Raw genomic sequence first — 15,627 nt, 5'->3', positions numbered from 1 at the left:
TCTATAGTATTATTCCTTTTAATTTTTGGTGATTTCATGAAAAAGATTTAACTGTATTTCTGTAGACGGTGAGAAGCCAAAAGATTATATTTAAACAAAGAACTAATATGACAAGATATGTTTTTAAGAAGATATCACTGCTAACAGTATGGAAATTGAATGAGTGTAAGAGGAGACTGGAGACCAAGATAGATGTCTGTGACAAGACATTTACCCTTTTTTTGTCTTTTTTTTTTTTTTTTTTAACTTCTTTGAGGTTTGGACAAAGAAACCTGTTTGATCCCAGCTGTGCAGGAGCCGAAGTTTCCACAGAACTACAACCTTGTAACAGAGAACCTTGCTCTGACAGAGTACACCTTGTACTTGGGATTTCACAGGTAACTCCTCTGATGTCATTAGGAAAAAACAGTTTAGTTGTGTTGCTAACTAGAAGGTAGAAATTGAGTCTTTGGCCAGGCACAGTGGCTCACATCTTTAATCTCAGGATTTTGGGAGGCCAAGGCAGAAGGATTGCTTGAGGCCAGAAGTTTAAGACCACCAACCTGGGCAAGAAAGTGAGACCCCCATCTCTACCAAAAAAAAAAAAAAAAATTAGCCAGGCTTGGTGGCATATGCTTGTAGTCCTAGCTGCTTCAGAGGCTGAGGCAGGAGGATTGCTCTAGCTGAGGAGTTGGAGGCCACAATGAGCTATGATTGTGCAACTGTACTCCATCCTGGGTGACAGAGTGATAGCCTGTCTCTTAAAAAAAAGGAGAGGAAGAGACTTAGAGATATAATCTGAGCTTATTCTAAAGACTCACATTAGAATCTAATAGAAAAGGGGCATTGTATGAATTTATTTGTGTTTCATCAATCAGCTTTGTCCAGATTCCTTAAATTTGTTTTTAACTTTTATTGTTGTCATTGTTGTTGAAATGGATTTTCACTCTTGTCACCTTGGCTGGAGTACAGTGGCGCATTCTCTGCTCACTGCAACCTCCGCCTCCTGGGTTCAAGCAATTCTTCTGCCTCATCCTCCCAAGTAGCTGGGATTACAGGCATGCACCACCATGCCCAGCTGATTTTGTATTTTTTTAGTAGAGATGGGGTTTCGCTGTGTTGGCCAGGCTGGTCTCAAACTCCTGACCTCAGGTGATCCACCCACCTTGGCCTCCCAAAGTGCTGGCATTACAGGCATGAGCCACTGTGCCTGTCCTGTTTTTAACTTTTGACCTGTTAAACTTTAAAAATGAAATCACTGTCTTTCTATTGTGATCTGGGAAAGTGGAATTGTTTTCATTTTATATTGCACTTTCTGCTCTTAAATTTTCATTACTGGCCAGGTGTGCTGGCTTATGCCTATAATCCTTAGCACTTTGGGAGGCCGAGGCAGCAGATCACTTGAGCCCAGGAGTTTGAGACCAGCCTGGGCAACGTGGCAAAATCCCGTCTCTACAAAATATACAAAAATTAGCTGGGCATGGTGGCGTGTGCCTGTAGTGTCAGCTACTCACAAGGCTGAGGTGGGAGGATCTCTTGAGCCCGGGATGTTGAGACTGCAGTGAGCTGAGATTGCGCCACTGCACTCCAGCCTGGGCAACATAGTGAAACCCTGTCTCAAAAAAAAAAAAAAAAAAAATTTTCATTACTACTCCTGGTGATAAAAGATGAAGTTCGGCCAGGCGCAGTGGCTCATGCCTATAATCCCAGCACTTTGGGAGGCCGAGGCGGGTGGATCACAAGGTCCGGAGATCAAGACTATCCTGGCTAACATGGTGAAACCCCGTCTCTACTAAAAATACAAAAAATTAGCCCAGCTTGGTGGCACACGCCTGTAGTCCCAGCTACTCGGGAGGTTGAAGAAGGAGAATCGCTTGAACCTGGGAGGTGGAGGTTGCAGTGAGCCGAGATCGTGCCACTGCACTCCAGCCTAGGCGACAGGGCGAGAATCTGTCTCAAAAAAAAAAAAAAAATTAATTAATTTAAAAAAAGACCAAGTTCTACTCTACAGAGAGACAAAAATGGCAAAAATTAGGGAAATGTTTATAAGGGATTCTGATGAGATCAATAGGGCCACAAAAGACATTAGATAAAGAAGATTCTAGAAATGTGAAGATTTTAGAACTAGAATGTATGACTTCCAAAAACAGTTCTGGTTCTGGCTATTCATTATTCTGTAATTTGTTTTCCTCTGATTTAGCTCATTATGACAGGTATAAGTAGAGGGAGAAAACAGCAACTCAGTCATAGAAAGGGACACTAAGAATAGCAATTTTTAATGCCTTCTCAAGATACCTGAATTGATGCAGAGCATTTTTCAAAACTACTCAGTCAACACATTGCCAGAAGAAGGAAATTATGTCTTTAGAGAGAAATCTCCGTCATAGACATTTTAAATAAGACAGTAGATAAAAGTTCAGCATGTGCTTAACCTGCTCAACTGCCTAGATTCAAACAAAAAATGAATATCATCTAGTTTCCCAATATTAACTAGCCCAAGACATTATCTACAGGGCCAAAGGAAATGATTTTGGACTATTATCCATAACTTTGAATTATGTGTCTTCCTTTCAGTAGAGAATATTAGGCTGACCTTTTCTGAAGAATAATTTAATTTAATATTGAACAACAGAGAGCTGGAAGCTGCTCTTAGATTGCATCTCAGGTGGCTACTAGTTTATATGTGGTCATTACTAATCTAGAGTCCCTTTTCACCAGCTTAGTTTTCTACTAACCAAAGAAAGACTATCCATATAACTCCATCAAAGTATAATCATTGCATCAAAGTATGATCATCGCCCTTGTGTGATGTAAAACTATCCTGCTGGGCTTCTTGTACTTTGCCTAATAATTATTTTATGTAATAACAGCCCATTCTACACCCTACTCAACCAAGCTGCCTTTCTTTGGATAGTGCATTTCAGCTGAAGGCTGCTAACTATTTGCAATTAGCTTCAATTATGTTGAATACTTGGCAGCGTTTTCCCATTGCTGTGCACCCTGTCTGTGTCCTGTCAAAAACTTTTGTGAGTGCCTTCTGTGTCATTGCAACTGCAACTCCCTACTATCCTTAAAGAGAAGACTAGATAAATAATTGAGGATCTGTTTTTTTGTGACTTTCTGTTTTCCCTGACCCAGTCTCTTCTGCTTTCTTGGGGGCAGGTTGCATGATCAGATGGTAAAAATCAACCAAAATCTGCATCGGCTGCAGGTTGCCTGGCGGGATGCTCAGCAAAGTTCTAGCCCTGCTGCTGACAATCTTCGTGAGCAGTTTGAACGACTGATGACCATCTATCTTTCTACCAAGACTGCCATGACAGAGCCACAAATGCTACAAAACTGCCTAAACTTGCAGGTGTCCATGGCTGTTCTACTGGTTCAACTGGCCATAGGCAATGAGGGCTCACAGCCAATAGAGCTAACCTTTCCTTTGCCAGATGGCTACAGCTCTTTGGCTTATGTGCCAGGTAAGCAGGCTCTCCCTTGGGAATGTCCTATTTATAGCCTTCTGAGTTTAAGTGGGTCACTTTGGAAGTTTAATCCTGAAAATACCCTTTCTTCGTTATCATTCAGTTGTTTTTGGAGAAACAACTCAAACTTAGATAATATCTACTGGTCAAAGTATTGGGGGACTAACAGTTTGTTCCTCAACCTTGTGTCCCCCTGCTATGCATATCAGAAAATCATCTTCAAAGGATTAAGTGTAATCAGAGTTTTCAGAGCTGTTAGTTTTTATCATTAATATTTGTTCAACTTACACATTCATCTAACTTTACCTGTCCTTTTTGTAGAAAAAAAATTAGCTCCTGTTGGTTAACTCAGAAGGGAAAGAGTGTGTGTGTGTGTGTGTGTGTGTGTGTGTGTGTGTCAGTGAGTCATTGAGGGGTGGGCAGGTGTTGTCAATCTAATCAGGTTATGTGTTCTTAACCATTGTATTGGTCATATCATGCTGAGTAACAGATTACCCCAAAACATAGCAGCTTAAAACTACAGACCGGGTATGATGGTGCACGCCTATAATCCCAGCACTTTGGGAGGCCAAAGCAGGATGAGTACTTGAGCCCAGGAGTTCAAGATTGGCCTGGGCAACATAGGGAGACCCTATCTCTACAAAAAATAAAAAATTAGCCAGGCATGGCAGTGCACACTTGTAGTTCCAGCTACTCAGGAGGCTGAAGTGAGAGAATCTCTTGAGCCCAGGAAGTTGAGGCCACAGTGAGCCATAATTGCACTACTGCCTGGGTGACAAAGCAGGACCCTGTCTCAAAAAATTAATTAATTAATAAACAAAATAACAACAACCGCAAACAGCTCACTCAGCTGCATGGTTCTGACTCAGAGTTCCTCAGGAAGTTATATAGCCAAGCTGTCAATCAGGGCCTTAGGAATCTGAGGACTCTGCTAGGGCTGGAGGATCCACTTACAAGCCCAGTCATGTGGTTGTTGACAGGCCCCAGTTGCTTGTGCTATTGGCCAGCAGCTTCTTTTCTAGGCCATGTATGTGTCTTCTAAATACTACTCATGATATGGCAGCTGGCTTCCCCCAGAGCAAGTGACCAAAATGGAGACTGTGAGCTTTTATACCCTAATCTTGGAAATGACATACCATCACATCTGCTGTATGCCTCAGAGTTTATCTTCTACTCTGAAAGAGTGAATATGGGAGGGGACTGCATAAGGTCATGAATACCAAAAGGCAGTGATCATTGGAGGACCATCCTGGAGTCTGGCTACCACGGTCACCTAACATACTAATCTTTATTAGGGAGTCCTCACACATCTGAAGGGTTTAAACCACAGTTAACCTTGAGAGTAAAAATGTATATATTAGTATACTGGTGTGTCAACATTTTGTGTCATTACTATTCATATATTTACTTGAATAAAAATTTAAATTGACTTACATTTAAAGGAGATTTTACATTTATTGACTTATCACCATCTCTAGTACCAACAAAACATTTAGGTTTTTTTTTAACCTTCATTAAGTAGGGTGAAAGGAATTTAAATGTTTATTAGTACAGATATACAGATATTTGGCTAATTCCAGTGAATATTTTCTTTTTCAGAATTTTTTGCAGATAACCTGGGTGATTTTCTCATTTTTCTCCGCCGCTTTGCTGATGACATTTTGGAGACATCAGCAGATTCCCTGGAGCACGTCCTTCACTTTATCACCATTTTCACTGGAAGCATAGAAAGGTGAAGTGCTGAAAGCTTGGTTTTGTCACTGTTTAGGCTGTAAAACATTCAGAAGACTTCTAAACCAAGAAATAAACAAGCCTGAATCATAAGGGGTTGCCTTCAGAAGTTATGGTAACATTAAGGAATCACCTGACCATCCATATGGGTAGCCAGAAATCCCACTGTTGAGAGGTATAATAAACAAAGGACTTTGTCCACAGAGAATTTAATCCTGCATATAAGTATCTTACGGGAATTCCACTGCTAGTCCCTGGTTAAAGTAGTTAACGTAATGGCAGAAACTTACCAGTGGTAGCCAAGTGCTAACGATCTAATAATTATATGATAATAAAGCTTGTTCTTGCTATTCTGAGTTGGATGAGCAGTAAACTTAAGTCAATGTTATTTCTCATTTCAAGTTTTCTCACTCATAGCTTCTAGTCCTCTTTTCCAAAGGAAGATACTGTGACTTGTAGAATTGCTTCCCTGATTTTTTTGATGCATAGGCTAAAGGAAATGGAAACTCTGTGTACAAAAGTGAAGATTTGCTGCACAATGAAGAGAATGACCCACAATTCCCTGAGCCGTATCAGTGATAAGTAGAGAGAAGCCAATTCTTCACTGAGCTGAGCATACCTAATGAGAAGTCATAAGTCAACAAGTATTATGCATATACTGTATGCGTCATGGGTAATGTAGTATAATTATATTCTAGTCTTTACCCTCAGAAAGCTTGAAAAGGCAAGTTTATTCCACATGAAACTGTCAGAGAATAGTAAGCAGTAAATAATGCATTATTACAGAGAAGTAAACAATGGCTAAGCATTCAGTAGAAACTTAAGTGCTCACCCTCATATTTGGTAAGCTGTCAACTCAAGAGTTAAATGATGTACCCTGCGTCACCACCCCACCCCCTGCCCACCCGCACCAAGAAACCGACAAATTTAAAACTGCAGAAGTGGATCCTTTTTTTTCCTATAATATGGTTTAGGGTGGATTTTGATTCTTATGTGGAGAGAACAGAGTCATAAATTTGGAGTTAAGCTTATCTGCTCATCTTGCTTTTTGCCCATTTTGCAGAATGAAGAATCCTCACCTGAGGGCCAAATTAGCAGAGGTGTTGGAAGCAGTGATGCCCCACCTGGATCAGACCCCAAATCCCTTGGTATCCAGTGTGTTCCACCGGAAACGTGTGTTCTGCAACTTTCAGTATGCACCCCAACTTGCAGAGGCTCTAATCAAGGTGTTTGTGGACATCGAATTTACAGGTAAAGCAGTCATGAAGCTGAGCCCAGAACTGAGAAGCTGATACCAGTGGAGTTTCACAGTTTGATCTGTATTTGGATACCAAAGAAATGTCAAGCCATTACTTACTGAATACCTACTATATGCCAGGCTTGATGATAAGTGCTTTTTTTTTTTTTTTAACATTATCCCATTGTCACCATCTGAAAAGTTTCACTCTATTATCCCTGTTTTGTTTATTTTTTATTTTTTTAATTATCCTTGTTTTACATATGAAGACATGACTGCCCAAAAGATCAAATTATTTGTCCATGTCATAACAAACTACCAAGTGGTAGAATCAGGTCTGTGTCACCTAAAGAAATCTACATATTCAACACCTTTATTATGTTGCATCATCAAATCAGACTCAAATTAGACTATTTGGGTCTTTATATTTCTCTGCCTTAAAATTACAGAATAGTGCATAAAGAGGCAGTGTACTGATTGAGAGATTCTCTTATCTTAACCAGACTATCTAACTTTCCAACGGTCTAATGGTTTGATTTAAAATACCAGCAGGCAGACAGGCACAGTGGCTCATGCTTGTAATCCCAGCATTCTGGGAGGCCGAAGTAGGTGGATCACTTGAGCTCATGAGTTTGAGACCAGCCTGGCCAACATGGTGAAACCCCATCTCTACCAAAACACAAAAATTACCCAGGCATGGTGGCGGGTGCCTGTAATCCCAGCCACTTGGGAGGCAGAGGCACGAGAATCACTTGAATTCGGGAGGCGGAGGTGGCAGTGGGCTAAGATCGCACCACTGCACTCCAGCCTGGATGACAGAGCAAGAAATCCCTCTCAAAACAAAAAAAAACCAACAGGCAACATTCCCTCTCTATCTAACCCTGAGCCCCTGTGTTTGTTTAAACAGTACCCTGTCTCATTCAGTAAATAAGAGATGTTAAGAACTTGTTGAAGACCATTTTTTAAAGGGATGTCTACCATCCAATGATAAATACAACTAACATTTAAAGAGGCATTTTACATTTTACTGGCTGCCTTTGCATATTTGGATTCTGGTTTTTTTAATTCTCTCACCTATCAGCCTTAGTTTCCTCATCTATAAAATGGGTCAAAGTGATGATTAAGTGAAATAATGCGTGTAAATCTTTATAATACATAAGAAATTGTATAATAAATCACTGCAGTTATCTCGTTATGTGACCATACAACCAAAGCGTTGTAATGGAGTACAATTTCTGTTTTATTTTCTGAGGAGGTGGAAGCTGAAAAAGATTAAGAGACTTAGATTAAGCAGAGCCAGAATGAAAACATAGGTCTTTTGACTCCAAATCCTACACTCTTCCTTTATTATGACCCAGCCTGTGGAGCTCTAGTAATACCTTTGGTATTTCAAAAGCAGTATAAGCCTCAGATTTTTAGCTTCTGACCTCATTTTTCAGAGTAATCAAGAACCTGTTGGCTACACAGTTGGGATATTGTCTGTGAAGAATGTGGGAATTGCTTAGTGTACCATCCTGCGCATGGCTTTCACTGCCATAATGGCCAGCCCTGACCCCTCATTTAAAGCCTGAGAAGTACTCATGTTTGGATATGGAAGCATTTGTTTCCCTTAACTTTTATTTTACAGCTTGGTACTTGTCTCTTGCAGAGTAAGGTATCCTTTATCTCTGTCTCCCCCTTACTTCATCAGTAAGGAAATGAGCAAACACTTGGCCATAACTCTAGGCCTTTAGAAACTCCAGGGCAGATTTTGTTAGTAGCCTTAACACACTCAAAAGCAAATGACTACAAAGCAAATGACTACACAAAAGCATAAACTCTTCCTCTTATGGCACCGCCTTTGCTGATATTTTGCTCTTGCCTTACTCCAGGAGACCCCCATCAATTTGAACAAAAGTTTAATTACCGCCGTCCCATGTATCCTATCCTAAGATACATGTGGGGGACAGATACTTATCGGGAGAGCATTAAGGTGAGAGAGTTTTTGATGCAACCTGTTGCTTTATATAAGCCCCAGTGGGTTGTAATTCACTACTAAAATGGTTTTCTTGTGGGCTGGGACTTACAGGATTTGGCTGACTATGCCTCTAAGAATTTAGAAGCCATGAATCCCCCACTTTTCCTCCGCTTTCTTAACCTGCTGATGAATGATGCCATCTTCCTTTTGGATGAAGCCATACAGGTAAAAAAAAAAAAAAAGATTTAACTGCCCCATACCATCAAATCATCATTGGTACATACATTTTACCTTTTAATCATAATAGAGCAGTCCTTATGCCCCTAGTACCAGACTTGAACACCAAAAATTTGTGATTAATAGTGTACCACCAAGCTTGTCATTACAGAGCTTTCTAGTTCATTTCATTAAAGACCAAGATCAAGGGTCATGGAAGCGTCATGAGATGGACATTTTGGCAGAGTCTAAAATACCATATGATGAAGCCAAACTAAGTTGTACTGGCAGGAGTAATTCATCAGGCCAGCACTACAGAAAGAAATCAGAGGAGCTTGCTTTTGGTCAGTGACTTTCAACCCTTTTAATCCCAGCATGTCAGTAAAATATCTCACTAAGACAATGATTTTTAACCCACTTTCCTAAAAGATTCTGATTTTTGCACCACTGCTTGAAAGAAAATCTCTGATTTGGGTTATTTTTTCATATAAAGGCTCCAAGTTGTCAATACTTCTCATATTTCCACTGCCTTCTAAATTCTTAGCTATATTGTGAAACAAAGGTTTCACAAAGTATAAAATGCAGCTGGGTGCCTCTCAGCTCCTTCACTGTATTACTTCCTTAACCTTCCCTGGTGGAACTGCTTATTTCTCCCATAAAAACTTGGCTGGCTGTAGAGCAAAACTTCCCTTACCTGTGATGGGTATAGGATGGACAGGGCACTGACCTAAAGGGAGATGAAGCAGGTAAATCCTGAGGGTAGCCTTTAGACAGTCATGAGCTCCTCGTTGTGATCAGCAATCCCCTGAGTAGCTTGTGTTTAATTTGTGAGAAAGGTTTGATCTGATTTCTTCATAATCCTACACTTTAGGATTTAAGATAGGTTTTCTTCAAAAGTGAGAATAGGTCCTGTTACAAACAGGCCCTTTTAAGCAAGAGGTGTGTGACACAAAGCATGAAGCAGATGGTATTTTCATGAGACTGTAAGTTTAACAAGTTGTTTGCTACAGCAGGAAGGATGACGTGAGGTAGAGGGTTTTAAATAATTATGGTTCTTCCACGCATCTTGCATATTTGATAGAGCTTGGATTTTTTTTAAAAGCAATTTGGCAGGGGGGATTTGTTTTCATCTTTCAGGAAGGATTCATTGTTTTTTCACTATAGTGTGGGGTTTTTTAGTTTTTTGTTTCTTGGCCTGGGTTTTATATATTAAACTATTCATCCTTCTTTCCATTTCACAATGCTATACTATTTCTTGGGGGATTACCTGTGAATCTCCCCAAGCTGAAACAAATCTGTATGAAGCCACAATTTCTTTTTTTCCTGAAAGTTCTTTTGAGCTTCAGTCCTATGCTGAGAAATAAAGGCTTATGTCTCTTACATGATCCCTTGTTTTCCCAGCTTAGTTGACTGGATTTTGAAGAGGACCTCTTAAATGTCACATCCCTTCAACTGCACCTTTCTTCTCTGATATATCCCATCTCTGGTTTCTGCAGTATTTGAGCAAGATAAAGATTCAGCAAATTGAGAAGGACCGAGGTGAATGGGATAGTCTGACTCCAGAAGCCCGCCGAGAAAAGGAGGCTGGCCTACAGATGTTTGGACAGCTGGCACGTTTCCATAACATCATGTCCAATGAAACAATTGGTACCCTTGCCTTTCTCACATCAGGTAAGGACACGAAGTACTGCTTCCCCCCAAAAAAGTAATGGCCAAGATCCGCTTCACTTAGGGGATCAGCTCAGCTGAAACTAAGAATTCAGACCCTGGTGACAGTATCCTTCACATCTGGGAGGGAAACGAATCACTTGAGAAGCTTCAAAAAGAATGATGATGCCCGTTGTTGACATGGAAATGAGGAAATGGTCACCCTCACACAGCTACCAGAGAGCGTAAGGTGGTAAAATCTTACTTGAGGACAAATTAGCCATATAAATATATGTGTGTCTGTACGCACACATATATACATATATGTTTGTTAATCTGAGAAATATGCTTGAATCCTGGTTAAATATGGTGGATCTAACAGACATTTATCTGTACTCCCTCTGTAGCTCCACTGTCCAATTCAGTAGCCACTTGCCACATGTGGCTTTCAAGGATTTAAAATGTAGCTGGTCTGAATTGAGATGTGCTATAAGTATAAAATATGTACTGCAAGACTTAGTGTTAAAACATGAAATCTGTCCATTTTTATACTGAGTATGTACTGAAATTATCATTTTTTAATGTCTCAGCTAAATATGATATGACAATCAATAATCACCAGACATTTGAAGAAATCCTCTAATGTGAAAAACAAATAGGTGAAAACTTTGTAAAAACTTCTTAAAAAAACTTTTTAATCTCAGAGGGATAAGAGAAGATACAACAGCCACAAAACAAGAACAAAGAGGCAATGAAAGAGATTATTTAAAGAATAAGAAAGAGCTCTTGGATATTGAAACTTTTACCTCGGAAATGTTAAATATTCAGTAAAAGGGTTAGAAGATATAAATTCCAGGAACTCTTCTATGAATGTAGAACAGAAGGAAAAAGATGGAAATTAGAAGAGAAAGGATAAGAAAACAAAGGATGGATCTAGGAAGTCTCAAAAGAGAAAAATGGAGGGGAGGAAGTTATCAAAGATACCAAAAAATCCCCAAGACTCAAAGCCTCTAAATTGAAAGGGCTTGCCAAGGCCCCTGCACAGAGAATTTTTTAAAACCCATACTGAGGTATGACATTGTGAAATTTTAGGAAATCAAGGTAAAAACAAGACCCTAAAATATCCCAGAGAAGTCAGGTAATGTTACCATAGTTTAAGTATCAAAATGGCTTTGCACTTTCAACAGTGTCATTTGAAGCTGAGACACAGCTAGGTTTACTTTCTGAGGGAAAGTAAACCTAGGAGGAGGAAGGTGGAATTCAACATGAAGGGAGACGCAAAGGAGATTCCCAGGATGACGGTAAAAGGAGTTTGTGTGACCACTGCATAGCAGGCCTGTAGAGCAAGCAGTCCAGGTTGGAGCAAAGAATGGAAACATCCAGAAAGAATGTTTCCAAAAATTAATCAGCAGCTAGAAATGACCATGTTGAGAGTTTTAAATTCCAATGGAGAGTTTGGAAAGGATTTAGTGATAAGAGGCTCTGAAAATAAGCAAATAAGCAAAAAGTTATACTAAAAAGGAACTATGTACTCATTAGGACAGCACATGGCTCTGCTGTGAATAATATTTACATAATAACAAACAAAATTATTTAACCAAAAATGTGACTATATATTGAGGGCATCTGTGATAATGACTAAAACTGATCAAGAACTATTAGTACCAACCAAATATAGCATTATGATACTGTCTGACTTGTTAAATTTGGCATGTATAAATTTATTTTTTTTAATTTTTGGAATCCATGCCCTATAACATATAGCATTTCCTTACAGATTCATTAAGAAGAAACGATAGGCCAGGCACGGTGGCTCACGCCTGTAATCCCAGCACTTTGGGAGGTCAAGGCGAGCGGATCACGAGGTCAGGAGTTCGAGACCAGCCTGGCCAACATAGTGAAACCCCGTCTATACTAAAATTACAAAAATTAGCCAGGTGTGGGGGCACGTGCCTGTAGTCCCAGCTACTTGAGAGGCTGAGGTAGGAGAATCACTTGAACTTAGGAGGTGGAGGTTGCAGTGAGCAGAGATCACGCCACTGCACTCCAGCCTGGGCAACAGAATGAGACTCAAAAAAAAAAAAAAAAAAAAAAAAAGAAGCAATGAGTCTACAAGATGTATCCACAGTGAAGTTCACTGATAAGTGTAGGAAAAAACTGAAAATAGTAAAAATGTCCACCAGTAAAGACATTAAATAAATAACTTATGGTGCAGTTACAACTAGAAAAGTCAGCCATTAAAAATGATGTAAAACAGACTGGGTACAGTGGCTAACACCTGTAATGTCAGCACTTTGGGAGGCCAAGGCAGGAGGCTCACTTGAGCCCAGGAGGTTGAGACTGCCTTGAACCATGATCATGCCACTGCACTCCAGCCTAGGCACCAGCAAGACCCTGCCTCAAAAAAATAAAAAATAATTTTTTAAAAAAATGATGTAAAACAGCTGGGCACAGTGGCTCATGCCTGTAATCCTCTAACACTTTGGAAGCCAAGGCAGGAGGATCACTTTGAGCCCAGGAGTTTGAGACCAGCCTGGGCAATATAGTGAGACCCCATTTCATTTTTTTAAAAGATTATGTGAATCACCCCTATTCTATAGAACTTTCTGTGATGGTGAAAATATCCTATAAATCTGGGCTGTCCAGAACCATACTTGTGCTAGTGTGACTGAGGAATGGATTTTTTATTTTTAATTTTAATAGCCACATATGGCCAGTGGCTACTATGTTGGACAGCACAGGGACATACACTTACTAAAATGATAAAGTATTTGCAGTATAGTTACTGAAAACAGTAAGTTTCAGAATATGTAAAATATGATCATTTTTGTTTTAAAAATGTCTGTGTGTGTGTAAATAAGGACAGAAAAGCTAGAAGGACAAAATGTTAAATTAGCAAGATGTTAACTGTTTATCTCTGGGTGGTAGTTTTTGTCTTTTCTGTTTTTTGTTTGGTTTTGGTTTTTGCTTGTCTGTATTTTCTGCAGTGAAAATTAATTACTTAGTTTTAAAAAAAAGTAGTTCCTTCAAGATTTTTAGAAATAAAATAACAGTAGTCCCCGGAGGTCTCCAAATAAACTATACCTAATAAAGAAAAGAGTGCTAATGGATTGAGTTTTCAGAGACTTTGGATTCTTTTCCAGAGATCAAGTCACTCTTTGTGCATCCCTTCCTGGCTGAGCGCATCATCTCCATGTTGAACTACTTCCTGCAACACCTGGTTGGCCCCAAGATGGGTGCCTTAAAAGTCAAGGACTTCAGCGAATTTGACTTCAAACCCCAGCAGCTTGTATCAGATATCTGCACTATCTACTTAAATCTTGGGTACCTGAGATTGAAATCTGTCAAGCCAGAGGGGATTCTAATGTTTTGATTTAGGGTTTTGATAGTAGAATGACCGGTTGGTAATTATGTGAAAATAGAAAAGAAATGGTTAATTCCTAGTTGGTTGATGAAGGAATTTTCTGTAGTTTTAAATAAGGAGATTTTATCTGGGCAAGGTGTTGTGTGCCTGTGGTCCAAGCTACTTGGGAGGCTGAAGTGGGAGGATTGCTTAAAGCCAGGAGTTTGAGACCAGCCTGGGCAACACAGAAGGACTCTGTCTCTAAAAACTAATAAGATTTTGTGTGACCCATGGGACATTGAGATTTCCAGTATTCTGCTTTGATCTGTGCAAAGAGAAACTTTACTGGTTGTACCGCTGTTTAGAAAAGTAGCATTCTTTTAAGGTCACATGATACTTGATAGACTTCCTAGAAAGTCTTTCTGTATCAAAAAGTATATATATATTAAATATATAATATATTTAATATATTATTTATAATATATAAATAATCTATATTATAATATTTATATATTATAAATAATATATATATATTAAAATAAGTCTTTCTATATCAAAAGAATGTTCATGGCTTTTAAGTGGTGAGAATACTTGTTCCGTAGCCTACCTATTGTCTCTTTCATTGACCAACCCTCTGGTGATCAGTTTTTTTCTGATGCTAACCTTCCAGGGATGAGGAGAATTTCTGTGCCACTGTGCCCAAGGATGGACGTTCCTATTCCCCAACTCTCTTTGCACAGACAGTTCGAGTCTTGAAGAAAATAAATAAGCCTGGGAATATGATTGTGGCTTTCAGCAACTTGGCAGAGAGAATCAAGGTAAGGAAGAGGAGGAATTGTTTGCTGATTTCATTAAGAACCACATTGTCAGCCAGGCATGGTTGCTCAAGCCTGTAGTCCCAGCTACTTTAGAGGCTAAGGCTAGAGGATCGCTTAAGCCCAGGAGTTTGAAGCTGCACTGTGCTATGATCATGCCTGTGGATAGCCACTACACTCCAGCCGTGGCAAGATAGCAAGACCCCATCTCCTAAAAATCCATGCAAAAAAAATCAGATTTTCACCTCAGCTGTGCTGATTTTTACTCTATTTCAGGGAGAAAAAGAGCATTACCAAGAGAAAATATAAACAGATGGTTCTTTTTGGACAGTCACTTAGAACTACAATATTCTTAGTTTTATTCTTGTCAACATGAGAGTGAGAATAGAAATTTAAGAAATCGGCTGGGTACAGTGGCTCATGCTTGTAATCCCAGCACTTTGGGAAGCTAGGGTGGGCAGATCACTTGAGGTCAGGAGTTCAACACCAGCCTGACCAGCATGTTGAAACCCCATCTCTACTAAAAATACAAAAATTAGCTGGGTGTGGTGGCGGGCACTTGTAGTCCCAGCTACTCGGGAGGCTGAGGCAGGAGAATGGCGTGAACCCCGGAGGCGGAGCTTGCAGTGAGCCGAGATAGCGCCACTGCACTCCGGCCTGGGCGAAAGAGCGAGACTCCGTCTCAAAAAAAAAAAAAAAATTTAAGAAACCTCAACTAGAAGAGAAGAATGTACACATTTATGTAAGATGTTTTTATGAAAACGTTTATGCACAGTGTTACCAATAGATTTTAAAACCTAGGGTGTTAATACAGAATAACTTTTTAGAAAAAAGAAAAAAGAAGAGTAGTTTTCAGTCACTAATTTTTATTTTGATTGTCTCTATGTTTGTAGTTGGTAGTTGGCTTTTATTGGAATATGCATACATTTTAAAGATTAAAATACTATATTGTATTTAGCTAAATCCCTTTGGTTAGAGTATGACAGAGCTCTATTAGCAGGTAAGAAGAAGGAAAATCATGGCACAAAAGTCTAATAGAAAACCTTCCTTGTTGCTGTCAGTCTTCCCTCCATTGAGTTTCTTTTTTATTGAGTTGGACTTCGTCTTTGTTTAGAGCTTAGCCAGGTGGATCCCTGAGGAACTCGAGTTGTGAAGGAATTAAATATCAAAATGACTTTAAAATTCCTATACCTATTTGTATCAAAAATCAAAAACTGCTTTTCATACACAGG

General features: G+C 39.5%; 1 protein-coding gene and 1 long non-coding RNA gene across 3 annotated transcripts in view; one reads left to right on the top strand and one right to left on the bottom strand.

Moving 5' to 3' along the window:
- The window catches only part of UBE4A (ubiquitination factor E4A), a 40,096-nt gene that overhangs the window by 17,276 nt on the left and 7,193 nt on the right, over positions 1-15,627 (top strand). For both annotated transcript variants that reach the window (XM_003253228.2, XM_030829737.1), the window contains 9 exons: positions 257-377; positions 3,142-3,446; positions 5,049-5,181; positions 6,244-6,431; positions 8,289-8,389; positions 8,486-8,599; positions 10,087-10,261; positions 13,381-13,561; positions 14,251-14,398. In XM_003253228.2, the coding sequence (XP_003253276.2) occupies positions 257-377; positions 3,142-3,446; positions 5,049-5,181; positions 6,244-6,431; positions 8,289-8,389; positions 8,486-8,599; positions 10,087-10,261; positions 13,381-13,561; positions 14,251-14,398 (1,466 nt within the window). The remainder of the gene's footprint in view (positions 1-256; positions 378-3,141; positions 3,447-5,048; positions 5,182-6,243; positions 6,432-8,288; positions 8,390-8,485; positions 8,600-10,086; positions 10,262-13,380; positions 13,562-14,250; positions 14,399-15,627) is intronic.
- LOC105737596 overlaps positions 4,882-15,627 on the bottom strand; it is a 38,715-nt gene continuing 27,969 nt past the window's right edge. The window contains exon 4 of the long non-coding RNA XR_001113290.2: positions 4,882-5,218. This is a non-coding gene — a long non-coding RNA (uncharacterized LOC105737596). The remainder of the gene's footprint in view (positions 5,219-15,627) is intronic.

This window comes from Nomascus leucogenys, chromosome 15 (genome assembly GCF_006542625.1).
Source record: "Nomascus leucogenys isolate Asia chromosome 15, Asia_NLE_v1, whole genome shotgun sequence".
NCBI lineage: Eukaryota > Metazoa > Chordata > Mammalia > Primates > Hylobatidae > Nomascus > Nomascus leucogenys.
The sequence above is the reverse complement of the archived record's forward strand: the minus strand, read 5'-3'. Positions and strand labels throughout refer to the sequence as shown.